The sequence below is a fragment of the Vulpes lagopus genome, chromosome 18, assembly GCF_018345385.1.
Source record: "Vulpes lagopus strain Blue_001 chromosome 18, ASM1834538v1, whole genome shotgun sequence".
Classification (NCBI taxonomy): Eukaryota; Metazoa; Chordata; class Mammalia; order Carnivora; family Canidae; genus Vulpes; species Vulpes lagopus.
The window spans coordinates 42,124,567-42,151,924 of record NC_054841.1 but is presented as its reverse complement, the minus strand read 5'-3'; the positions used below and the strand labels follow the sequence as shown (position 1 = coordinate 42,151,924).

Below are 27,358 nucleotides of genomic sequence, written 5' to 3'. Positions count from 1 at the left end.
TTTTAGATTTACTCCAGTAGCCTCCACTTTTTGACTTCTGCTTTCCCTCATGACCTTATACTTCATCTGGATGAGGTGCCCTTTTCTCCCTTTTGATAACTGAGCTGACCGTGGAGTGCCCTGAGCCATTGCACTGGCTCTTTAAGGCACTCCCCTGCTTGTCCTCCCGTGGGACAAGCTGTCATCATGCAGAGTTGTCATCTCAACTCTCTTGAGAAGGAAATGAATGTTTGCTGAACATCTACTATCTACCTGGTGCATAAGTTATCCCAATGACACCTCATAACAAACCTGATATTCTTTTTTGCCCATTTCATAAATGAGAAGATCAAAGTTCAAGGGGGTTTAATGGGTTGGTCTAAGGCTGCAGAACTACGAATCAAGGAGCCAGGAATCACTCAGGTTTGACTCAGTTTCCACCGTTGTCATGCAACCCTATCGTTGCATGTTGGGCAATTTCCCACTGCTCACACTTGCCACTCTGTGTCTGAAGTCTCTCTGTCCCCTGACCTTATTCTGCATGTATGGTGGGCAGGCCAGAAGAACCAGGGGGTTAACCCCCTGAGCTCCCCACCTTGCACCTGCCTCTGGGGTCAGCCCTCAACCACTGATTGAGAAGCATCAGTGATAACTCTGAGAGGGCTCTGTCTATACTGTTTCCCAGAGTTCTACAGTGAGATTAAACTCCCATTGCCTTCAGTGGTAATTGGCTTCCTAATAAATCCTTTCCTGGCTGCTTTCCCTTCTAGTGTCATTTCTCTTCTCTCTGGCTGGTAGTACTTCCTGGGATCTTCTCTCAAATCAACTACTTGCCTTTAAATCTTTGTCTCAGGTCTGCCTCTGAGAAAACCCCAACATATGGTGAGAAGACTCTTCTTGGATTTTAAAGAACCACTAGCCATTTCTTCGCCTCTGTAGCTCCAGCAGAGCAGGCTTTGGAGCAAAGCAGGAGATGCTCAGCTCCACTCCCCCTGCCACTCCTCTGAAATCTGCCACCTCAGTCACACGTCACACGTTCTTGAAGGAGTCCTCCTCTGTTCTATAGACCTGGAGGAACCCCTAGGCCTGGACCAGTACTGTGAGCACAGGCCTGTGGTTCTCACCACATGGGGGTTGCACAGTTAAGTGATGAACAATCCCTGCCTGCCTGCCCCTCACCTGTTAGATAACTCCCACATCTGTGTCCTCACAGAGCCAGGATTCTCTGGAAAACACCCATGTCTGATTTCCCTCTTCCTCTGGGGCTTGCATATAGCAGGCCCAATACACAGAAATTCAATGGAGTTAGAGCTTATATCCAGACTGTTTACACAGGCAGAATGGAGTAAAGGAACTCTGGTTTTGACTTGGTCTAAAATTGTTTCTTGGCCAATGCTCGTTTCATGTTATTACTGTTGGGATGGGGAAAGGAGGATTTTAATCATTTGGAATAGTGAGCAGTGAGACTGGATCCCTTAGACTAGATTCAATCAGAGAACAATAGAGTAATAATAAAAGTGGTGTTATTATTCTTTGCTCCCAACAATCAACAGATTCAATGTAGATTTGTTGAATTAAATGAACACTAAGGATTTACACTGATATATCGATTTGCAGCTTTCAAAGGATGTTAATTCTCAGTTTAAATAGAAAGAGTATTAGAATACCAGCATACTCCTAGATTCTTCTCTCTCTCTCTCTCTCTCTCTCTTTTAGAGAGAGAGAGAGAGAGCACAAGCAGGGGTGGAGAGGGGTAGAGGGAGAGGTGGAGAGAGAATCTTAAGCAGGCTTGATGCCCAGCATGGAGCTCAACATGGGGCTCAATCTTACAACCCTGAGATCATGCCCTGAGCTGAAATCAAGAGTCAGATGCTTAACTGACTGAACCACCCAGGTACCCCTCTTTTAATATAGGGGATAGAGAATCTTTGAAAATAATTCTGCTTTGGGAAATGTTTTGCATGGTTTGATTATCAAGACATTTTTGTTATAGCTGTCCAAGAACCTCTGATAAGATTTTTCACTTCTTCCTGAAAATAATCAGTAGTGAGAAGGAATTTTCTCAACACAGTACATTTCTGTTTACTGTAACCTTTAGTAAGTTAAAAGTCATCCTCCTGTGGTGAATGTTGCAAGTACCAGGCCTATATACCTTTGGCCTGTCACCCATGGGTTCCCTGGTGAACACCATCCAATTGCCTGTACCAGCATCTCTTTGCTAAGGACTTTCTCTGATACTGTAGAAGGTAGGAGGTGCTTGGAATGTTCACATCCACACTCTCTAGGACCAACCTTCCACCAATGACTGACAGGAGTTGATATACAAATACCCCAGCTTCTGTGGGTAGCCCATTCCAGGTGGGAAAACTCTGGCACACATGTTCTACATTATCTCCTGGATTCCCCAGCAGGACTGAGTTCGAGCTGCTCCCCATGGTAACTTTGATAATGTTCTGTTAATTGGCTGCCTTCCCTTTGTCCCATTCCCCAGTCTAACCTTGCTTCCTAGAATCACCTCCCAAATAAACTACTTGCACTCTGACCCTTGTCTCAGGGTTTGCTTCTGAAGAAATCCAAACACAGACCTCCCCAAAGCACATTTCATGAGAAGGGCACTAGGCAAGCTCATCACATCCACGCCATTAAGTCACCTAACAAGGTGTGACACTGCCTGTGAATCCTTTGCTCAAACAATTTTTGAGCTTGTCACTGTCCACTGATTTCATTGCTCTCCTGGGTGGCTCTACTCCCCTTGCCATTCTCATTCTGTTAATTATGGTCTAAAATTTTTAATTAAAAATATGGAAGATAAATTTGGTTAGTAGCTTCAAAGTTGTCACTCTCAACTCTACACAGGATAAGAGAGACACTAACTGGATCCAATCAGTTCAGGTTCAGGTTCTCTGCTGAATAATTAAGGAGGAGATATATGGATGTTATTTTCTCATCTGTACCAATGACCTGGAAACATTTCACAGCCATATGTAATTATATATAACTTTTTGGTAAGGTTCCAAGTGTTTGATAAATGTGGAAAACTCCGACCTTTCTCTGGATGGAAGATGTTTTGTACAGAACTCACATTTCCTATTCAATTCTTAGGTGACCTCTAGTTTAAGTTTAGAGGAGACAGTGTTATCTCCTCAACATCCCTGCCAAATGGTCATCAACCCTCCCCTTGACCCATTTTTAGATATGGAGAACTCATTATTTCTTAAGAGAGCTAACTCCTTTAATTTATTAGCCTCAATGATTAAAAAATTCTTCCTTTAACTGAACTATACTCTTCTTCCTGCAGTTGTCACTTATGGGTGAGGGTTTTTGTGGGAGAAAATATGGAAAAAAGAAAAGAAAAGAAAAGAAAATATTGAACAAGTTGAATGTCTCATTCCTCATGGAGAATTTGAAAACATATTTCATGTGCCTCTTAGTTATCTTTTTTTTCCCCTCAGTTTTTTCATCTCTCCTTAGCAGATTATGGAGTCCCTCTACCATCCTTGTCACCATCTTGTCATTCTCCACCTTTGAATGAGATGCCCATTGAAAGCAACCTAGTTATCCAACAATTAAGGATTGGAATGTTTAAATAAATTACAGCATGAGACAATGAAATTATCTTATATGCCCTTATAATAAAACATGCCCTTATAATCATGTTTTAAAGAGTATTTAGTAATATAAAAATGTTTATGACATATCAAATGGAGGAGGGGATGCTGTATATGTAACAGAACCCAATTTTATTAAAAAAATACACTCATAGAAGTAAAAGTCTGAAATACACTAAAATATTAGGAATATTGCTATGGCTGGTTTTGAATGTATTTTGTGCTTTCCAAATTTTCTACAGAGAACATGTATTTATTTTTTAATTAGAAAAAACTTTTTAAGAAAGAAACAAAAAAGTAAAAAGAACACAACACTCATAGAAGCCATAGAGTTGTTCAGGTATATTCTGATATTGCAGATTTGAGGAGAGCTGGCACCTCCCAGTTTGGATGCTTCATTTTCCAATCAGAGTTTTTGACAGATGAATCACGCTCTTGATTAACTTTTACCTGCAGTTCATCAGAGCCCCAGAGGATTATTTTCCCACTGGAATTACTATCTCTTTTTATTCTGATAACTGGCATTGGGGGCAGCCTGTCACAGAAGCACATGGGCTGGGCAGGGTGAAGGGAAGGATGCCCAGCTGACTCCTGGTGTAAGGTGTAAGTAGCCTTGGGATGTTTCCATAGTGTAGTGATTATCACGTTCACCTGACATGGAAGTGACCTGCGTGGGGGCTGGACCGGCTGGAGGGAGGCCATCCACTGTCAGCTTCCAGCCCATCTGACGGCCACCCCAACCTTGAAATCCTACAAGCTGTAAGATGTTGTAACACTGGTTTGTGAAAGGGAAAAGAGCTCTCTATTGTTCTGTTCTGTGAGGCCCTGGGGTCCTGTAGATGGTAGGAACCCTGTATAGCTTGTGAAAGAATATAAATGCCTCTCTCTGTTCAGGGAGCAGCCCAATGAGGATGAACCTACTGGCCTGCAGGCTATTATCCCTTGCCATTTCCTCCTAAGGAAAGGCCTCTGAGCATCAGAGCCGTGGAAAAAATGCAACTCACATATTTCTCAATCTCCCCTTCTGAGAACTCTAGGGCCTTGTAGTTACCGGGGAGGCAGAGAAAGGGACGTCATTGGAGGAGGTGGTTGAGGCCCTGCATGGGGCAGTCCCTGTAAGGAAGCAAAGGACCAGCCAGGCCTACAGCTCCACGGTGCCTGCAGTGGGGGGTAGAAGGTCTCAGAGACAAGGAGGGATCTGCTTCCTCAGACCTGGCAGATGGGCACTGAGGCAGAACCTACCGCTCACGGGCAGTTTCTTTTTGTCTTCTCTATAGAGGTAGATTCTCACTTCTGAGAATAAAGCTTTGGTTTAACTTCTGTCATTTCCTTCTGGGGGTATATTGGCTGGACTGTGCCAATGATTCATTTAACTTTATTGTTATTATTCAAAAGATGCTTAGTCCAATGTATACTCTACTAGAATTATAAGACCCATGAAATAAATAGCAGTAGATTGGTACTTTGTTGCCTGATGCTTTATGCAACAAACAGACGGAAAAATCTCTGCTCTCTCTTCCCAATGCGCACTTGCAAACCTTTCAGGATGAATGACCCAGAATGTTGAACTGACAACACTTCTGCTTGTTAACAATCTTTCCTCTAATTAAGTCTGTATTCTCCCTAATATGAGACTCCTAAGCTAACTAAAGTAATATTTAAAAAATCACTTAGATCTGGAGATTATGGGACAAGTATAGCTTGGTTCAAACACAGCAGTACTTGGCTAATCTACTCCCTGGAGTGAACATAAAGTGATCACTCATGTTGAAAGGGTTTGCAGGTTTCATCAAGAAAGCAGTGCATGACTTTCTATGGAAAAAGTTAGAGCCTGTGGATCTAGCACAACAGTGTTTATCATGATTCTCTGTTAATATGTTTTATTTGTAAAGGGATACCATATGGTGCACTCAGCGTTGCAAGGGAAAGTCAGTGTGGGGTGTTCATAAGCACAAAAACAAAACAAAAAAAGATGACGTCCTTGCTTCAGTAAAGCTATGATTGTGATGTGAGTTACCCCTCTTTTTGGCTTTTTGCCATTAGTTTTATCCAACAAGAACCCAAATGGCTCATTTCCACCCTATAATTCAATATCCTCAGCTAGAGTTGATATTAAAACCCTGCCAAGGCTCTCTCTTCTTCACCTCTCCCTTTTTTCTTAGCTCTTTTCTTTCAGACCTCAAGTCTCTTTGTTGTCTCCTCACAAAGCCAACACCATTCCATGCTGCCAGGCCCCAGGCCTCGTCCCTTTGCTCCTGGCCTCAGCTGTGCCTCCAACAAGATGGGCAGGTCTAGTGCATGTGCATGTGCATGAGCGCGTATGTTTCTAATCTGTGTGTGTGCACGCACCCACCCAGGTCGGTGTGTACTTACATAGTTCGAAGCCAGGTCCGGGTGCAGATAGTCAATCCCTGTGAAAAGAACATCATAGGACAGAACGTTAATACCTGCCACTGTGTCCTCAGGGAAGTTGCTCAAGAAGGTGCTCTCATTATGGGGCTGGTGCCAAGAGAATGGGGCCAGCTGAGCACTTGTGTTTCCATCCCCTACTGCGGGGGTGCTACACCTCCCGAGTGGAGAGACAGCTGCCACCAGATTGAGTGAAGCCAATTAGAGCCAAGGACCCAGGATAAAACTTCTGACATGCATGTCCATACTAAGGGGCTTAGTGGCTGTAAGATGGATGGCTCATCAGAGCAGTGATCTAAGATTTGTGAAAATTCTGACATTCCCAAAGCATCAACTGGCATTTCTTCCAAAATGAAACTGGCCCTGGGGAGGAAAAATGATGATTATTTAACAGGGTACAGATAGCAGCAGATTAGGGGAGCATTCTCTGGCATGGGATAATAAGAACATGGCTTGGTGGAAAAGGCCATTAGGCCGAGGGCAAATGGTTTCCATTCAAAAGGTTAAAGTGTCCGTAGGTGGGAGCTGATACTTGTCCCTACAGAATGTGGCTTTCCAGGAAGTCAGTGACCTGGAGCCTCCATGTGCTTTCTCCTGGATGGGGCCTGTCTTGTTGCCCAAGAGTCATTGCAATGGTAGAGTTATGAGCACCACTGCATTCCATTGCCTGTGAGGCCTCAGAAAGCACCATGGAATTTCAAGGCCACATTGAAAACTCTCAGCCAGGTGTGCAGAGCCATCGCAAAACCTCCACCTCCTGGTGTAATGGTCACAAGCATAGGTTTTGAAGTCAAAGAGCCATGTTTGAATCCCAATCCCACTGCCAATTGGCTGCATGACTTCAGGCAAGGTGCTTGGCCTCTCTGAGCTAGGTTTCTTCTCCATCAAGTGGTGTGAACAGTGAGGTGCACTTAGCTCAATGGCATTTAATAGCTCTATTAGATTTCCTGTGTTTTAAAGCTGGAGGTATCATTCAGTCCCTCTGATAGGTGGCATCTTCACTGCAAGCACTCTAAGATCTGGCCACAGATATAGCTTTGCCCGCAAAAAACAAACAAACAAACAAACAAACAAACAAAAAAAACCCCCCACGAGTACTGGGACATTTCTATCAGAAAAAAAAAACTTCCTTTGTTGTATCTGGTTGCACAAGAAATTTCTGGACTGGAAGCCATTGTTCTACAGAGCATATACTGCATTTTGCTGCTGATTTTTTGACATGCAAAGCATGTCACATGTCTACTGTCATTCATAGCTGCTTTCTATAGTGTATGAGAGTATAGCCTGTCATTTGCCATCTTCCACCTCTCCTCTGCTCCCCCTCCCAAGAATTGCAGAATGACAGGGGTCAGAAGATTCGAGGACTAGTATTTTTAAAGGTTGCTGGCCCTTGTTCTGGACCCTAATTTAGAAATGGTCTGTTTTAGAAATGTTGGATGGGTTGGAGATGAGCACAGGCTACAGAGACTAGCAGATCCAGTTCTATTCTAGACTCAGATACTGCAATATTTGTAAGGTTTCAGCCAAATGATATAATTTTCCTGAGCCTTGGTTTCCTTATCTGTGAAATGGGGATATTATTAACCTTGCAAAGTAGTGTTAAATTGTAAAGAAGTGTTTAGCTTGTAGTAAACACTTGATACGTTATATTTATTACCATCACCATTGGTAGCGTCATCTACCCACCTGTGGTTAATGCAGAAGAGCAGAAATACTTTCAAAAATCTACTTGGTCTTAGAATGTTGTGCTGAAATTAAATTGTTGTACGTATTTGTGGAAATTGGTTACATTTTGTGAACTCAATGTTGGGCAAAACATTTTGTAACAAATAGATAAGTTAAAAACACACCCACAGCCCCCACACAGAGAATATAGGTTTGTTTTTCTAGCAGGGAGTCCATTTTTTTGGCATAATTATACTTCTTAAGTTTATTTATCTTTTTAGTAATCTCTGCACTCTAGATCTCACAACCCTGAGATCAAGAGTCACTGACTCTTGTACTGACTAAGCCAGCCAGGCACGCCAGCATGAATGTTCTTCTATTCATGCTTGTAGTGTGTAAGAAGATCCTGGTGCATGTATGTACACACCTAAGTCTCAGGAAAGCCAGGTACAAGCCACCCACCCAGACACTCTAAGGGAGAAGCATCCTGTCCGCACAGTCTCAGGTGATACTCATCCCCCCAACAAATCAAGCTGACTTTAGACACCTGAGTATTTTCTCCTAGCGAGTGCACTGTTCCTGGAGCTACTGCAATACCAGGTTGACCTGTGGAGTGGACAAAGCAAGTTCCTAGTCCACGCAGTGAGTCAATTCTTAAAAGATGACTCCATGTTCTCATAGTGCAAGTTGTCTGGGAGGGAAATTTTCTGAGAACCAGTAGTCTATTCTCTGCAAAGGGAAAATATCAAGGCAAAGAGATAATTTGAGACCTGAAGGAAATTAAAATTAAAACAAGATAAATTTAGCCCAATTAAAAGAAAGGATCTTTAATTAGGTTAAAGGGAAGATTGAGTGTTAAGTTAGAAGAGACGCAGACTTTGGTCTAGGAAAGAAGAGATTATTGATAGAACCACGGGGAATGACAGGCATGATTCAAAAAAATATAATGAACTAAAGCATGAAAATAATGACCTGGTATATAATAGCATTTTAATATTTTTGTATATTTGATTATCTTTTGAGGTGGAATACTACTAAATACATTTTCTCAATAGCTTATTTCTTTTTTAGTTCTTGTATTATTAATGTATTAATTTTTATTTTGCACTCACTGGTTTATTTTCAGCAGTGAATGCCACGTACTAGGCAGGTCCTGGAGAAACGACTATTTAGGTATATAGAACCTGAGCTGTTCAGCTATCTATGGCTCCCAGTCCACATGGAACCAATTTATCACCAATCATAACATAATGTGGTACCCAAATGATAATTACTTGGTTATATTTTACATTAGTATCCTGTCATCAGTTTGAGTCTTTTCAGAAAATCTAACCCACAGTAGTCCAAATTCTGATGGTTCTGGTGACCTCAGAGATTTAGCAAGGAGTTCCATGTACATATTCCTAGTTACAATTGAGATGTAACAATGTATTCAGTTGAGATGTATAACAATGCCATACACCTTCTTTGGAGGTAGGTCTGTTCGCCTCTCTTCAGTCTGAGTGGGTTATGACTGCTTCTACTGATAAGATATTGTATGACTTTCAAGGCTTGATCAGAAAAATCCAGGCATCTTCCACCTGTTCCTTTGGACGCTTGTCCACTAATGCGAGGTGGGAGTCAATTGCCATGGAAGAAGCCCATGTGTCGTATGAAAGGCTCAGCTGAGCTGCAGCAGCCAACATCAGGGGTCAGCCATGGGAATGAGCCATGAATGTCTACCCTATTTGAGCCTTCAGAGGACTACAGCCCAGTCAACATTCTGCCCTCTATGGCATGAGAAACCTCAAATGAGAAGTGTACAGACTGGCTCTTCTGATTTCCTGTGCCACAAAATTGTGAGCAAAATAGTTACTATAAGCTGCTAAGGAGTAGAGTCATTTGTTATATGGAATAATAACTGGAATAGATATCCCATTGACTCTTCCTAGATCAATGAAGCCCAAGTTAGGGGAGAAAACATTGCTTTTCTATGTGATGGAGACTTCTGACTCTCTTGGGAAGATGTGGCTGGCTGCCTGGTCCTTAAGCTTAGATCTCCATTTACAAGGATGAGATCCCATTCACAAAGGCCCACCAGGGAGTGCAGAACCAAGGGATAGGCTTCAAGCACTGAAGATGATGGTTAAGATCGGTTTGGGTAGTTTCTTGCTTCCCTAATTTTGGTTTCCTCATCTGCAACATGTGGATAGTAGCACCAATCTTAAAGGATAATTGGAGGTTTTTCTAAATTGTTAGGCAGTGCCCAGTACATAGTGAGTACTCAAGAAATGTTAGTTTTTATTATTATTTCAACAGTTTATATTATTATTTCAATATTATTATTTCTCTGACACTTCCTCCCTGGCCTGCAGTCTTACATCTTTGGCACCATCTGATGTTGGCTAATGTCCTTGAATCATGCCCTCACTGACCATCTTTGACCTTGATAGCCTGCACCATCCAGAATTGTGCCTGCTCTGGGTGGCTCCTACCTGTCTCTAGGTTTTGTTGGCCACATCCTCTTTTCTAGTTCAAGTTCCCAACACCAAACAACTCCATTTGCAATGAAAGGGGTGAATTTTCATTATTAAGTGGGGTCTTTGCTGGCATCTTCATGCCTGTAGCATTAGAGCAAACCCTTAAGAAATGCTTTCTGTCCCTGTGGACAACAGCTAGTCATGGAGGTTCTCTCCTACTGATGTATAGTGTATGGAAATAGCATTAAGTTGTACCTATATGAAAGCAGGAGATATTTGTTGAGCACGTATTAAGTCATTGGATCTAGCAGAGAGGATGTTGGTCAGGATTTGAGTTGTGCAACCAGAGAGTGTGAATGGCTGTTAAAACAGAGCTGTCTATAGATTGACTCTCCCGCATGCAGATAATCAAATTATTTCCCATAGAGGCCAAAATAAAGAGAGCCAATGATTAGGAAATATGACATTGTTTTTGCTCTTACGTATGAAGGTCAGTATCTGTGTGTATCTTTGGGAATGATATCTTGCTGAACAAATATCTGGGAAATGATACCACACCATTTACTGATGCTCCCAGACTCACCTTTGCACCTCCCATTCTAGGTGTTAGGGCAGAGATGCCCAATGACACAGTGTGAGAATGCTGAGCATCAGAGATCTGTTGTGTGGGAGGCCACTCATGTCCCAAATGTGCTCATCTTGCCATTCAACAGCAGATTTGGAGAAAGGCTTGGTAGTTCTTCTCTTCTTCAGTTTTCACACTGAATAAGTAAGTGCTGAATTAAAGCTAGCCACAAATTCTTTGTTTAACTCCACACCAGGATATGAAACCTATTCCTCCTCCCCTGGAATCTGGTCCTGTGACCATTCATCCAATAGAAGTGCCAGAGTGACCCTCACTCATTCCGTGTCTAGCCTACAGGAGGACTGGCAGCTTCTGCTTCTTGTTCCTTAGAATGGTTGTTCTTGGGACCCCCACTCCTCTGCCCAAGCCATCTGTAAGAAATCCAGCTTCCTGGGGAGACCATGTGGAGAGGAGAGGTCCTTGGACTACGTGGAGTAGGAGAGAGGCTGAGCCATTTTAACATCTAGTTAAGCCTCCAGTTGATGCTGGCCCTAGCAGCATTCTGACTCCAATGGCATGGAGTTGGCATAACCCACCAACAGAACTTTCTAGCTGAGCCTGGTCAACCCACAGAAATGTGAGAGATAACAACATGGTAGTTGTGTGAAGCCACTCAATTTGGGGGCTGTTTGTTCTGCAGCAGTAGATGACCAAAACAGTGGGGAAATTAGGAGTTTAATTTGGGGGACAGAGAGTTTAGTTTTGAGGGGACTCCCAAAAGCCACTAAATCAGAAGGATTAATACCAAACAAGAAACTGCTGAGACTTTCTGAAGGGCTTGGTTTCTCAAGCCAGGAAAGGTGGGTCAGAGTCAGGGCTCATTCTCTCCTTTTCTCTTTTTGGAAGGGTTGACGCATAGTCAGTCCGGGGGACTATTACCTATCCTGAAATAGGTATCATGGGATGTCGGGTTTCATAAAAGCAATGTTTGTCTGTGGCCACTGCAGAGCCACTTTAAGGGTGTTCCTCTAATCCCCAAGATGCTGTGTAATTACTATATATACTAGGCAGATTTCCCTCAAATGTAGATACATCTTTCTCCTGGGTGAGCTGGCCTCAGCCAGTTGGTTTCCAAATCAAAGCATTAGGAAGGAAGAAACAGTTATAAGCTCCTAAGATCCATGCATACACACATACTTTCTCCTGCAGAGCTCCTTTCTTCTTGTGAAAGCCCTCAGCCACCCGAGAAAGCTTTCACATCCACTTCAAAACATCTCCCACATCAGAAAACAGAGAGGCATTGTTTTTAAGTGGCTGTTTAATGAGCCTAGACAAAGGCAGCACCAATTTTAAGCATGCTGGCTCACTTTGTTTCACCATCAATTCGACTTCAAAGGCTTGCTTTGGAGAGCATAGTGTTCTTTGAGGATCTTCAGAAGGAAAAAACTCCATTGTTTCATTTCTTACCCATAGACTTTATATGTAATTGCAGCAATATTGCTCGGGGGAGCTTTTCCTAAAGGATCCACATGGCTGAATAAGTGCAAAAGGACCTGTCCAGTGAGATGACCACAGGGCAGAGATTCTCTAGAATCTTGGCAGAGCCAAGGATATGTGTAGGTAGAAAAACACCAATTCCTCAAACCCATTCATTTTTGTATCACAAACTACAGAAAATAAAGCTCTACTAAATATTTTTCTGGCAGGCATATAGGGTAGGATAACATATTGGAGGGCATATGTTGTCAAGGTTATCAAGGTCTGCTTTATAGGTTCTTTTTGAAAGTAGCAATAAAGTCAAAATTTCTCCAAACCCCAATCCTGTTGCCAAAAAGCTATTTCATGGGTGTAGAGCCACACTGTCTAATAGAACTTTCTGTGATGATAGAAATGAAGTTGAATTGAATTTCAGCAGCTGCTAGCTCCTTGTGGTTATTGAGAACTTGAAATGAAGCTAGTGTGACTGAGGAATTGAATTTTTAATTTTATTTAGCTTAACTAAAATGTCAGTGTAAATAGCCACATGTGGCTAGTGGCAACTATTCTACAGTGTGGGTCTGGAGAAATAGATGGTAAGTTCAAATGAGATGCTTTAAGATAAGGTACAGGAAGTGGCCCAAAAAGAAACTACAGTTTAGTGTTGGCCAGTTTTCCTTTGTTCATTTTTGGGCTTTTAAATTTATTAAACCAAAATATTTATTAAGAATATCCTCAAGTTTGAGGACCACTGATCTGGAGGATGGGGAAGCTTTTGCCACAGTATACATGATGGTTGGGTCCAGCATATGGCTATTTTGCCTTTAATTAGCATCTCTAGCACAATAATCTTTAATATTCCAAAGGCATGCAAAGACACACTTGCTTTGCAATAATGGAAGGCTTTGCAATACTCACCATCATCCATAATTCCAATGGTAACACCTTTGCCTGTGTATCCCAGCTCCCAGGCTTCTGCCACATTCAAATCCAGGCCAGGCGTACCATCAGCTTGTCCGGTATTGATCTGGTTGAGGAATTGGAAAGCAGAATATCTTTTTAGTCTGGTGCAGTAAAGCACCTGTCCAAATGTTTGCACCTGGTATTCCAGGGCCAGCTGAAAGGCCACATCTTCCATGAAACAGTAGTTCTGAATATTTCCCCATTCACCTCTTCCAGACTTCTCCTTCCATTTTTTGCTATATACAAGTGATGTTTCTGTGATTGAATTGCTATCTTAAACTCCTTAAACTGCCATTGCAAGCAACCCTCCCCAATTTTGAATTAAATGCTTATTCTTGTAGTATTCTTTATTTATACCTCATGTTTTGAATCTAGCACATATTGTCTTGAATCATTCTTATTTGAATATGATTTCCTTACTCAATAGCAGTATGCTTTGCAAGAGGGAGCATGTCTTACTTACCTTTGTAATTTCAAGTGTGTGACCTGCCCCTTCCCCTTGTTGAAGTGTTCATGAAAGCAGGGGTCGGGATGGAGCTGGGAAGGAGGCTGGGTCCCTGAGGGATGATGAAGCATTGGACACATAGCATGAGTGAGCAAAAGCTTTGATTTGTTAAGCCAGAGTGATTTGGGGGTTGGTTGTGATTGTAAGAAATGTAGTCACCTGAGTAACACACATTAGCTCTTTTCAGTTGCCTGGATCAGATTCGTAGGATTTGTAGAATTCCACACCAAAAAACAAAAGATATGGTCAAGCTCTGAAGACCCAAGAGGGGAGTTATGATTAGAAATGTATCAGTCCATGGGGCTATAATTTAGTCTTCTCTCTTGTTCATCATCTTTTAATCTTAAAAATGGGAAAGCATAACACAGTTTTAAATTAATCACTCCTTTCCCCTCAAGATGCCCTACAGTTAGGGTTGGTTTAGAAACTTTGGGTCTCTTTTAAATATAACCCAACCCAATCATGAAGGACTGATGGTGAGCCAGATAATATTCATGTCACCAGACAGATTGGGTTTCTGGGCCTTGAATCCTGCACCAGCAAAGCCCCATGAATGTCTTCTCTTATGTATTGGTGTGCTTTTTCACAGTCTGCGGCAATCTCATCAGCTTTGACCCCCAGAGATCATGGCTATTTAGCAGCTCCAGAAGAAAGCAGATTAGAGAACATGATGCATGGGTGCTGATAGAAAATCAATACATATCAGAGGGGACAGGGAGGTTCATGAAGTCAGATGCTGGCTGACATCCCACAGAATAACTAGGAAATAGAAATGCATTTTTTTATCTGAAGTCTCAAGATGAGAAACATTAGGAATAATATGGACATGCTTACCAGATACCACTGTTTTGTAAAAAGAGGATCATTCATGTTGATATCAATCTCATTGATGTCTCTATACCCCCGCTTCTTTCTGTTGAATCCTTCCTGCTGCAAGGCCATCTTTACCTGGAAGGACAATATTGGCATGTTACATGAGTATCCACCTGAACATCTTCTTCTGGAATTCTTTTCCATGAATTCAAGTTCCATTTGTATATAAGGTGCTTTTTTCTCTGCAGAAGCCAAGTTCATCTCATGTACACTATACCTTCTATGATTATTTTTCGAAAGCATTTGCTTCTGCCTGTGCTGAATAAATTGGCCTTGGTGATGGCTCAAAGTGAGTTTCCTTAAAATGAGAATTCAATACAGAAAACTAAGGAAGGAAGATAAGGGGAGTAGGGATTGTTAGGGGAAGTAAAACAAAACAACACAACACTTCTATAAAGTAAAGAAGATTGATGTGGATTCAGGGAGGGAGAGAAAGGGAAAACTGCAGGGATCATTTTTCTGGATGGCTTTTCAGCTTTTATATTTGTTGACAGGATTGTGCTATCACATTTGGGAATCAGTCAAAACCAAAACCAAACCAAACCAAACCAAACCTTAAACCAAAAGAAAACCTGCCTGGAGAGCCAGCCAGTTCATAGCAAAGCTCTAGAAGGTAAGTGAAGGGATGGCACTGCTGTCCTGGCAATGGTAATACTTCAAATTTTGGAAAGTCAGACAGAGCCCCAAGCCCTTGGATGGAAATGTAACTTAGGAGCTGAGTTGTTCAAGCAGGCTCCTGGCAACAGCTACACTTTGTCCCATTCTTTTTTTTTTTAATTTTTTTTTTACTTTTTTTTTTACTTTGTCCCATTCAAGAAATTTTCCTTCACTTGGGCAGTCATGAATTTATCATTCAGGGGCTGTGGCTTGACTCTGAGCATCTACAAACTCAGGAACTGTGCAAATGTAGAAAAGAGTGTGTGCTGCATACTGTTTTTTTTTTTTTTTTTTTAAGAGAGCATGAGTGAGGATGGTGTGGGGGAGGGGCAGAAGATGAAGGAGAATCTTTTTTATAAAAGAATATTTTATTTATTTATTCCTGAGAGACACAGAGAGAGGCAGAGATACAGGCAGAGGGAGAAACAGGCTCCATGCAGGGAGTCCAATGTGGGACTTGAACCTTGGACTTGATCCTTGGACTCTGGGATTATGCCCTGAGCCAAAGGCAGATGCTCAACTGCTGAACCACTCAGGCATCCCAAAGAGAGAGAGAATCTTAAGTAGGCTTCATACCCAACTCAGGGCTCAATCTGATAACTCTGAGATCATGGCCCAAGCCAAAATCAAGAGTTGGACGCTTAACCAGCTTAGCCCTCTATGTGCCCCTGATTTTTAAAAATATTTTGCTGCCCAACATTCATTTCTTCTTTTCCCAAATATCCTCACTGCATTTGGGGCGATTACCTGGAGTCCACTAGATTCTGTGTTGGTGGGAATGAAATTTGAGACACCTATCTGCAAAGAAACTGCAGATTCTCTCTGACTCAGAGGTGCTTAGGTGGTATGGATTTGAACCTTGGGAAAGGAATGTGAGAGCAGAAGGAACCCTTGAAGGCTATTTATGTCAATGTTCATTCACGAGACTCGGCCTATAAAAGGTCCTTTGCGATAGTTCCACAGCCTGGCCCTAGAGCTCCCCCAAGACCAATCTTTCAGCCTCCCACTGATTGTGAGTTCCCTATATCATTCCAAGAAATTATCTTTTGCTTAAGTAATCCAGAATCAATTTGTGTTGCTTGCATTTGAGAACTCTGATGTGGGAGCGGTGAAGAAAGACAGGAGGATCCGAATCAACAGTGTTGGCAGGGAAGAATGAAGAGACCATAGATGTGGCTGGAAACCTCCCCTTCCTTGCTGCCCTGGAATGTGCCAGAATGCTGTGAAAGACTGGTTCCTAACTTCGCTCTACACACTGACACAGGCAGACCTGGGGCTCATTTGCCAGAAAAACTGTAATTCTAGCAGAAACTCTATATGTGTAGAAAAGAAGTGGTAGGTGAGGCATTTGCTCTGTTCTTTGGAGGTATCCCAACAACAGATATTCACTGTGGCACATAGAAAATATGTGAGAGCATGGGATAGATGGATGGATAATTTTATAATGGCAAAAATTTAGACACAACTAGTGTCCATCAAGTGAAGATTAACTATGATTCAAATATATATCTATAACTTAAAAATTATAATTATAAAAATATACATATATATACACACACACATATACATATGTCTTCTGAGAAGCAGATGTCAAGATGAGATTAAATGTGCAAGGCTTTTATTAGGGGAGAAAATGTAAGAAACTGCTATGCAAGCTTGACCCTGTAAAGGAGAGAGTGACCAGTTGGGCAAAAGTGTTCTCAACACCCCCCAAAGTATAAGGAAGGTTTGGCAGGTCTGTTGGGGATTCAATGTCTGCTGTCAGAAGACCCCCATGTCCCCCGGGGACAAGCCTGCCTCAAGGCCTCTGCTATGCTCAGTCACTGGTTAGAGCCATCTAGGAAGCATGGCCTCTTGCCAACACAGTAACAGATTTCAGAGTACAGCAGCTGGGGTCTGCGGTCGATTACTCTCCTGAAAGTCAGAGGTATGTGCTGTGTAATCTCACAGCTGCCACAGGACAGACAGATCTATCTATACAGCTATACATACGTGTATGTAAAGAGCCACAGCACATCCCTCTTAAAACTTTCCTTTTACTAGGGATACAAGCATTCAGGGGAGAGCTGTGGGAGTGCCACTTCTGCTTGGGAAGGAGCCTGAATTAGGCCATTGCATCTTCCCAGTGGTCTTGAGCAAGACCTTGATCTGCAGTACTCATTAATAGTAAGCCTTGGTGGGCTTTCACTGAGGGATTCCCATCATATTGGATTCATTGTCATAGTGGATTCATTCATTCACTAAAGTGCACTGTTCCTTTGCTAGGGTCTTTGCTGAACAAAAGCAGCTGCCATGCAGATACTTGAAAACTCCCCTTTGTAGCTGCTTCTCAGTAGCATATGAACAAGAAGACTCATGTTGGATTTCATCTTTTTAGATAGCAGTGCAGGAATGGTTATGACAATAGCACTCCAAACTCAATTAGCCTGAGTGCAGTCTAATGAAAAGACTTTATATTAATTTCCATAAAATTAATTTTTAATTCCATAAATTAGGTTTTAATGGAGACCAGCAATGCTTTGGAATGCTGCGCTCTCTTGACACCACCCTTACTTGCAACTCAGAAGTGCCGAAGCATGACGTAGGTGTCTGCAATCTTGTCATCTAGTGTTATTAAAAATTAAAAATCCTAAGACTGTGGACCTTTCTGAACCTTTTACTGTATCTTCATGTCCTTTTTCTTTTAAGATTTTTTATTTATTCATTCATGATAGACATAGAGAGAGAGAATGAGAGGCAGAGACACAGGCAGAGGGAGAAGCAGGCTCCATGCACCGGGAGCCTGATGTGGGATTCGATCCCGGGTCTCCAGGATCGCGCCCTGGGCCAAAGGTAGGCGCCAAACCGCTGAGCCACCCAGGGATCCCCTGTATCTTCATGTCCTTAATGAAGATCACAGTTACAATTTCAAGATAAAGAACACCTTTAAAACATATATTTTTACTTGTTATACACAAATAACTGGAGGGTTATTATTATACCATGGAATACCATAAATTGCTTTAATTTTTCTGGGTTCTCGTCCAATTGTAATTTGCATTCAAACCTAATTTTTACATAAGAGTAATTGAACTATAGATAAATTATGGATTCTTTCTTCACTATGTAGCCTATCTTAGGTATTTTAATATGCTTCTCTATAGCTCTCATAATTTTTTAATAGCTACCTAAATATCCTATAGAGTAATGTACCATAATTTACCCAATGATTTCTCTTACTGGTCATTTGGGTTGTTTTCAATTATAAATGAAATTGCCATTAGCAGAAAAATGAGATTATAAACTGTTTTTAAAGACTTCTGGAGAAGACATCAGTGTTATAATTCTATGTATAATAAAATTGCTAATATCAGAGAAGTATTTCCTAGTGTTCAAATTCCTTCCTCACATTATAACTAAAAGGTCACTTTTATTCACTCTTCCTTCTCTGAATTGTAGCCTTTCACACACAATAGCCTTCATTACCACTTCGACGTGGCACCAATGCCATGTAACTTAACCACAGCTTCTTGCCTTCCTGAAAAATAAGGTACAGTTAGCTTAGGTGTTTCATTTTAGACTGCTCACCCAAGTTGGTCCATTGACCTAAACATTTACATAAATAAAAAACATAAGAAAGCAGGAGTGTTTGTTACTGGGAATTCTTTTATTAGAAATGACCAGATGGATATTCTGCAATTCTGGTTCAACATTTATTTGTTTACTTATTATTTTTTAAAATATTTTATTTATTTATTCATGAAAGCCACAGAGAGAGAGAGAGAGAGAGAGAGAGAGGTAGAGACATAGCAGGCTCCTCACAAGGAGCTGGATGTGGGACTCCATTCCAAGACCCCAGGATCATGACCTGAGCTGAAGGCAGATGCTCAACCACTGAGCCACCCAGGCATCCCCGGTTCAACTTTTAAATCTTAGTTTGGCACATGTGAGTTGAACAAGTTTTACTCAAGAAAGTTCCTCCACTTCCTTCCCTCTTGTAGTCTTTCTCTTCAGTTAAGAATTTGGAGTCAACAAATGTTTTTGTGCATTTACAATGTACTAGTTACAGATCATTCTAGAACGAGGCAGATACTATCTCTGCACATTTGCATTCTATAAGTTTTGTTAACAAGGTATTTTCACTACATAGAATCTTATCAACAAGATGGTATGGTTACAGCTGAGGAAAGCTTTAGCAGCCATTGTTCAGCGGTCAGAAACATGGCGGAGTCACACTGGCTGACCAATTCTAAATGTTTTGTACTTTCCATATTGCACCCCTCCCCCACCTCAAGGCACAGGACACAGTCAACCTTCCAGTATCTGGGACAGCTTCACAGTGGATGTAACTCTCCAAGGACCAGGGCCTGGATCACTTCCCGCTGGGCTGATAATTAAACAGCTGCTAATTAGCATTCACTGTGCTGGGCAGGAGAGGGGCCAGGAGAAAGGAGCTGCCTCCAAAAGGCAAAACAAGTTAGCCTGGAGTGAGCACAAGAAAAGAAACATAAAACACAAAACTGACATGTTCGCAGAAATACTGAAGTTTTAAACCTATGATGCTGTAGATTGTGTCACACTATTATTTTCTGTACCACCAAGAATTATATTCTTTACTATTTTCATGAATTTCATTATGTCCCTCTGAAAGATATATTGAAGGCCTTCCTATACCTCAGAATGTGATCCTATTTGGGAAAAGGGTTGTTGCTGATATAATTAGTTAAGAGGAGGTCGTATTGGAGGAAGATAGGCCCCTAAAGCAACATGGTTGGTGTTCTCATAAGGAAAAGACACACAAGGAAAATATCATAGGAAGACATACAGACACACAGAGTGAAGCCAGGTGAAGAGGGAGGGGGCAGAGAACAGAATTATTCTAGTATAAGCGATGGAACTGCTGGTCTACCAGAAACTGGAAGAGGCAAGGAGAGATCAACTCCTAGAGATTTCAGAGGGAGCATGGCATGCCAACACCATGACTTCAGACTTCAGGCCTCCAGAACTTGAGATAATTAATTTCTGCTGTGTTGGGCCTCCTAGTTGGTACTTTGTTATGGAAACTAATACAACCACTAAGAATTAAACTAATTCAATCCTAGGAAATTACTTATAGCTCCTGAGAATTAAACTTTGACATAGTGCTTCCTTCTCATTTGTAAACTTTATTTTGCATATGAAGTGCTCTTATAGTTCCGTTTGGACAAAGATTTCTTTAACCATATATAACTTTTGCAAAAGAAAGAAGAGGGAAAATGTTAGGAAAAAAATTGGTTAGGATGTTTCTAAGCTGTTGCACATTTGGAAACTAACTCAGAATGTTCCACATCTGTGTTTTCCTACACCACAATCATCCTCTGTGTCATCAAGCATGTTGGTGATCAGCATTTCTTGAAAGAATGCCCCACTCTTGTCTCCAGGAGTTTCTTCTAAATGGCCAACACCTATTCTGCATGTTTTGATGCACCAGCCTCAGGCCATACAATTTTTGTCACTTTTTGTCATTTGCTTAGAGAAGTTGCAAGATGCATGCAAAACCCATGCATTTTTATTTGTTTTTTTTTTTTTTAATTTTTTTTTTAACTTTTATTTATTTATGATAGTCACAGAGAGATAGAGAGAGAGGCAGAGACACAGGCAGAGGGAGAAGCAGGCTCCATGCACTGGGAGCCCGACGTGGGATTCGATCCTGGGTCTCCAGGATCGCGCCCTGGGCCAAAGGCAGGCGCCAAACCGCTGCGCCACCCAGGGATCCCCAACCCATGCATTTTTAAAAACAGATTATGTATGATAGTTTTTGCCTTTCTAGATTTTCTGATGGCAAACTTTTGAGTGGTTAACAAAGTGAAACTTTTCTAAGTTTTCTAAGTTTGCTTCATGCCAAGACTGGAGCCCCTAATAAGCGAACTGGGTGAGAATCAACCATGGAAGCCATGAGGTTTTGTAGAAAGAGCTCTGGATCAGGAGTCAGGAGCTCTGGATTATAGTGCCACAGATATGAGTTTGAGACCTGCATCTGCCCCTGCTAACTCTATATCTTTGAATATAACAGTGATATTTCTGAGATCAGTTTGCTTACCACCAGAATGAGAATAATTACTTCTGAGAGTTGCTTTGAGGAACAAATGGTATTAACTGCTGTGAAACAGCTGCAAAATACAGTTCCTGGCACACGGGAAATGTCCACAGATGTCAATCCCCTTCTCAGTCCTCAGGTCAGCTTCTTCTACCTGGAGTACACATCGAGTCACCTAGGGAGCTTTAGCAACCCCCATCCACCCTCCACAGGCCACTGACTTGGACCAAGTCAGACTCTCCAGGGGGTTCCAATCTGTCTCAAGGTAGACACTGTCTTAGAGGTCAATTTTCTTTCTCTGTAAGAGGCCTATTTCTACCTTTCAGAATGGTGATGAGGCATGGTGGGATCCAGGCTTTGAGATCCTCACTTGGTAGAGAGATCTGCAGATGTGAAGCCTTATGCCCATCCTCTGAAGATGTCACCCCCAGGCGAGGAGGCAGGGAGATGCCTATTACCTTCTAGTCTCCAGCTCTCCTGGAGAGAACAATGTCCTGCCTTTGTTCCTGGTTCTTTGTGGGAGGACAGGGTTGGATTGGATCATTTATTCTCTGATTGGGCTGGACATCCAGATCACCTGGGTGAACTGCTTCTTTAATTAAGTAGAAATTGTTCTCAAGTAGCGTAGAAAAGTAGAAAAAGAAAAAAAACATAATTCCTCCCCTACTTCTTGAGAATCCCTGTTGACATAAAAAAATGAAAAAATGAGATAACACATGTGCATGGTTAGAATATTAAAGCAGTACAGAAAGTTATATAATGGGCAGGGAACATTTTATCCTCCTCCTTCCCTTCCTTGCTCTCAAATAGCTCTCTCCTCAAATGTGACCACTGTTCATAACTTCTCGTGAGTCCATACAGAAAATGTTTATTTGTATGCACTAATACACATTATATAGGAAGAGAGAGGTTTTTTTTTTTTTTAAAGGAGTATATTTAGCATGATTCTTTCATGGTGCAGTAGATTGAATGTCCCCCCCCCAAATTTATGTCCCCTCCAACTATATATCCCCCCAAATTATATGCTCACATCTTAATCCCTGGAACCCGTGAATGTGACTTTATTTGGAAAAAGGAGGTTTACAGTTGTAATTAAAGATCTTGAGATGAGACCATTCTGGATTATCAGGGTGGGCCCTGAATCTAATGACACATGTCCAATGGCCAGTGTCCTAATAAGAGACACACTGGGAAAATATACACACAGAGAAGAGTAGAAGGCCACGTGAAGGTGGAGGTGGAATGAAGCAGCCACAGCCCAAGAATGCTGACAGCTGATAGAAGCTACAAGAGGCAAGAGAAGACTCCCCTAAAGCCCCAGAGGAGCACAGCCTTGCTGATGCCTTGATCTTGGACTTCCATCCTCCAGAACTGTGAGAGAATAAGTAGAAGTTGTTTTAAGCCACCAAGTTTGTGCTAGTTTGTATGGTAACCATAGGAAACTGTTAACGATGTTGTAAATTTGACAATTTACAACAGAGATTTATATATGTATATATTTATACATGCATACATACAATACTGATGGATAATATCCATATATTTTTAAAGATATTTATTTGAGAGAGAGAGAGAAACAGCGCAAGTGGGAGGGGCAGAAGGAGTCCCAAGAAGACTCCCTGCTTAGCGTGGAACTCAACTAGGGGCTCCATCTCAAGAACCTGAGATCATGATCTCAGCTGAAACCAAGAGTTGGATGCTTAACTGACTTAGCCACCAGGTGCCCCTGTCCATATGTTTATTATCTACATATAGATGTATTTTATAATATGTAGCCAGTGGACTTACATATATTACCTATATGTGATAATACCTATATGTTATACATATAATATACCTATAATACCTATGTTATAATATCTGTATCTATTGTAATATAGATATAACATCTGGTATTATCTTTTAATTTTACTATCAGGTGATCAAGAAACACTCTTCTCAATGAAAACTCATTCTCTTTAACAGATGCACATTATTTTACTGTGTAGTTAAAGCAAATGTAATTGTCTTGTCACCTATTGAAGGCTACTCTGGTTGGCTGGATATTTTGTTGTTGTTTTGCAGTTCTACTCAGTGCTGCAGTGAATATCTTCACACATGTGCGTGTGTGCTGTGATGAAGTTTTTCAAGGATAAATTATAAGCAATGGGATTGCCAATGATTCTGTGTGTGACTTTAAATTTCCACAGGGCAATTATTGCCAAATGCCCTCTAGAAAGTTTGCATCAAGTTGCACACTCACTAACAACACATGACAGTTTAGGGAACTTTTAAAAAATATGGCTCGGAAATCCCTGGGTGGCTCAGTGGTTTAGCACCTGCCTTTGGCCCAGGGCGTGATCCTAGAGTCCCAGGATTGAGTCCCACGTGAGGTTACCTGCGTGGAATCTGCTTCTCCCTCTGCCTGTGTCTTTGCCTCTCTCTCTCTCTCTCTCTTTCTGTGTCTTTCATGAATAGATAAATAGAATCTTAAAAAAAAAAATATGGCTCTCAGACACCTTACGGTTGCTAGTCTAATTGCCCAGGAACATGTGCCTTAAGAGCCCCACCTCCCCCTGGGTTGGATGTTGTGCTGCGGGTCCTGGCTGAGAACCTGTGGAGCATGGAACTCCAAGCCCCCCTCTGGTTCTATGGTGCATCCAGTGATGCCTCTGGGTGGCAAGCAGAGGGTCTGAAGCCCGGCCAGCTGAACAATAGTCTGAGGAATTTGTCAGATGAGTCACTGGGAGTGGGCCTGGCCTCAGTGTCTCTTAAAGCTTTCCAGGTACCTGATTCCTAAGCTGGGGTTGAGAAACTGTGTGCAGGGAGCTCCTCTGCACCTCCTGTGTCTCTCTTGTCCCCATTCTGATATAGCTCTGGTAGGGAATAGAAATCAAACCACAGATGAGAGCAAGGGTCAGAGTATCTATACCCAACAATGTTGAGAGCTCTCTCTGTAAGAGAACAAATTCACATCCATCAGAAAATACATTCCATTTCCTCACTAAAAAAACATCTCTGTATTCCCCTAGTGCTAGCTGGGAGGGTGGGTGGTTGGCTGGGATGGGGGATGTGTGGGCAGGCACAAAACTACAGCAAGCTTTCCAAAGAATGTGGATCTTCTGTTTATTAAAAACTTCTTTATTTGTACAATAAATTACCTAGCTTTTATTATGGGCTGAGGACTCCTCCCACCCAATGGGTTAAACCAAAACAAAAATATCTATTCCAGAAACATCACACCCAGCACATTAGCTAGGACATCTGAAGGTGGGCTTGAAGATCCATCCACGTGGGCTGCAGGATTAAGGGTGAAGTCAGAAGGCTCCCCTGGCTCCTGGCCTGCCTGTCCTCCCTGGTATCGGTTTCCTGGGGAGGGGAGAGGACCCAAGTCCTTTCTGATGTGTGCTTACAGAATCAGCAGCCAATGGGGACAGGCTCTCTTCTTCCTTTCAAGAGATGCTAGAGAAACACTTGGGGGCTTTCCCTTCAAGCTTTGAGATATTGGGGGGAATTTAAATGGATTGGGCTATACGTCACCTCCTGGAAAGGACACTATAGCTTTACTTTTATTTAGGCAGAATATTGATTTTAATTCAGTAGAAAATATTGCAGAAAAAGAGGTAGGGTAAGCATTGCAGATGGAAACTTTGTCTTTGGGATAGGCAGACATAAATTACAGGCCCTGATACACCTGCTGTTGCCCTGCTGTGAGATCTGGAGCCAGCTACTGGACCTATTGATGTCTCATTTGCTCACCTGTAAAATGGAGATGTGACCTGATATCAACAAATACTTATTGAGGGCTGACTCTAAGTATTTCATGTACAGTCAGTTGTTTTTCACAACAATCTAATGGGGGCTTAGGAACGAAGGCATGAAATAGTAACTGTATTGTGAGTTGTGTCTTGTGAGTCACACAGGTAGCCAAGGGTAGAACCATGGTTTGTGCCTGTTCTGAGCTGAATTGTGTCCCCCTAAAAATTCACATGTTGATTGTCTCACCCCCAGGACCTCAGAATGTGATCCTATTTGGAGATAATATCTTTGAAGAGGTCATTAAGTTAAAATGAGCTCATTAAGGTGAGCCTTAATCCCTTGTAACTAGTGTCCTATTATAACAAGAAGAAATTTGGACCCAGACACACAGAGAGAATGCTGTGAAGATACAAGGTCAAGATAGCCGTCTCCAAGCCAAGGAGAGAGGCCTGGAACAGATCCTTCCCTCATGGTGAACCCTGCCAACACCTTGATCTTGAACTTCTAGCTCCAGAACTGTGAGACATACATTTCTGTTGTTTAAGCTCCCCACTCTGTGATACTTGGTTATGGCATCCCTCAGAAACTTGTAGGAGACCTTAGCTATCTTGTTGTACCATCTACATGCTTCCCTACGATGCCATGTTGTTTCTCTGCTCCCACTTCATAATTTGGATTATGGAAAGAATCAAATGAGATTATGCATTTAGATGCTTGGCCCATAGTATATACTCAATAAATGCATTTGCTGCTATAATTATTGTGTTATAATATTTCAGGTCCCATTGAAAGGTAGTGGGATGGTGCATTCCAAAGCAACCTAGGCCCCTTTGATTCATTCTTACTGCTCTTAGCTAGTTAAAGACAGATTAAACTTTTTAAGAGAAACCAACTAGAGTCCATTCGCATGTGTTTCTTGAATGCAGAGGACCCACCTGCAGGAAGAGCACAGCTCCACTCCTTTTTGACTTTACCTTTCCTAGGCACTATGTTATCTCAGTGTTTGAACTGACCAGCTGAACACAGCTCATCAAACAAGAGACCAGATAAGCTATTGCTGGAGGTGATGTGGAGATTACGGAAGAAAGAGGCCAATCTTTTTTTTTTTTTTTCTTTTCTTAAGATTGTATTTATTTATTCATGAGGGACACAGAGAGAGAGAGAGAGAGGCAGAGACACAGGCAGAGAGAGAAGCAGGCTTCATGCAGGGAGCCTGATGCTGACTCGATCTTGGGACTCCAGGATCACGCCCCAAAGGCAGACGCTTAACCACTGAGACCCCAGGCAAAAGAGGCCAGTCTTAAACTCAGATACTAGCTCATCTGCTTTGCCACTCACTGCTGGTCTTGGTTGTCAAGACCCAAACAGTGATCTAGAGATGAGAGGGGTCTGGGGAGGGAGGACGTGATGCTAGAAGGTCTGTTACTGGAGCGGTGGAGCAGGCAAGAGTCTGGCTGCTTAATTTCCTTCCAGAGTTTGCAGAGATGCCTTTTCAGAAAGCCTGGTAACATGCAAATCACAGGGCTTAACTTTGCAAAGAACAGAGTTAAGCCACATTATGGCTCAATGCACTGTATTGATTGCTCTTATTTAGAGAGATTTGCCTATCTTGCAAGAATGAAGACCATCAATTGAGGAAAGAGGATATGGCTGCATGCCACTGGTCACAGTTCCTGTCACTTTATCTCAGTGACAAGATATCAACAAATTGGTTTCTATCATCTAAAGCACTATATACAAGATATACCATGAGATGTCAGTGTAATTAAGGAGGGATCAGAAGATGTTTCTAGCTGAGCAAAGTGCAGAGACAGCCTATAGGAAGGCCTTTAGAAGATAAAATTCCAGCTCCCATGGCTGTTGGAATGTGTGTATCTGGTTTGGGGTTGTGCTTTAACAGATGTTCTTCATGTTCCTATTTCCAGGATAGTGGAAGAATGTCATGGGCTGGATTTAGGGGACCGTATTAAGGAAAAGGATATTAAAAGATGGTTTGTATTACAACCAGATGTTGAAGGGATGTTTAGACTGGGGTTTGCTTGAGAGGACAATTTTCTAGGGATGCCAATGGTGCCAAGGACCCATAAACTCTGTCTTTGGCCAAAATGACATGGTCCTCTCAGTGAAGTTCTTTTGAGAGGAAAGCATGGAAAAAAAGCAAAACAAGGCTTTTGCTTTAATATATTCACTACACAGTGTAGTTGAAGAGAGCCTGCCTTGGCCACGTGGATGGTTGTTTCCAATCATGAGTGGACAGAAGGACCTCAGTGTAGCTGAGAAGGTTTCTGGGAGGACAAATGAGACAAGGAGAGGAGTGAGATGAAGGCTTTGCCCCTGTCCACTCCAGCTGTGGCCCACCAGTGTCCTTACACTTGACTTAACCCACATAGTGTTCCATCTTCCTGG

General features: G+C 42.0%; 1 protein-coding gene across 1 annotated transcript in view; it reads right to left on the bottom strand.

The window, feature by feature from the left end:
• Nucleotides 1-27,358, bottom strand: part of PCSK2 (proprotein convertase subtilisin/kexin type 2) — a 249,775-nt gene that overhangs the window by 106,498 nt on the left and 115,919 nt on the right. The window contains exons 3-5 of the mRNA XM_041732130.1: nucleotides 14,464-14,577; nucleotides 13,080-13,188; nucleotides 5,961-5,998 (exon numbers count right to left, since the gene is read on the bottom strand). Coding sequence (XP_041588064.1) covers nucleotides 5,961-5,998; nucleotides 13,080-13,188; nucleotides 14,464-14,577 — 261 coding nt within the window. The remainder of the gene's footprint in view (nucleotides 1-5,960; nucleotides 5,999-13,079; nucleotides 13,189-14,463; nucleotides 14,578-27,358) is intronic.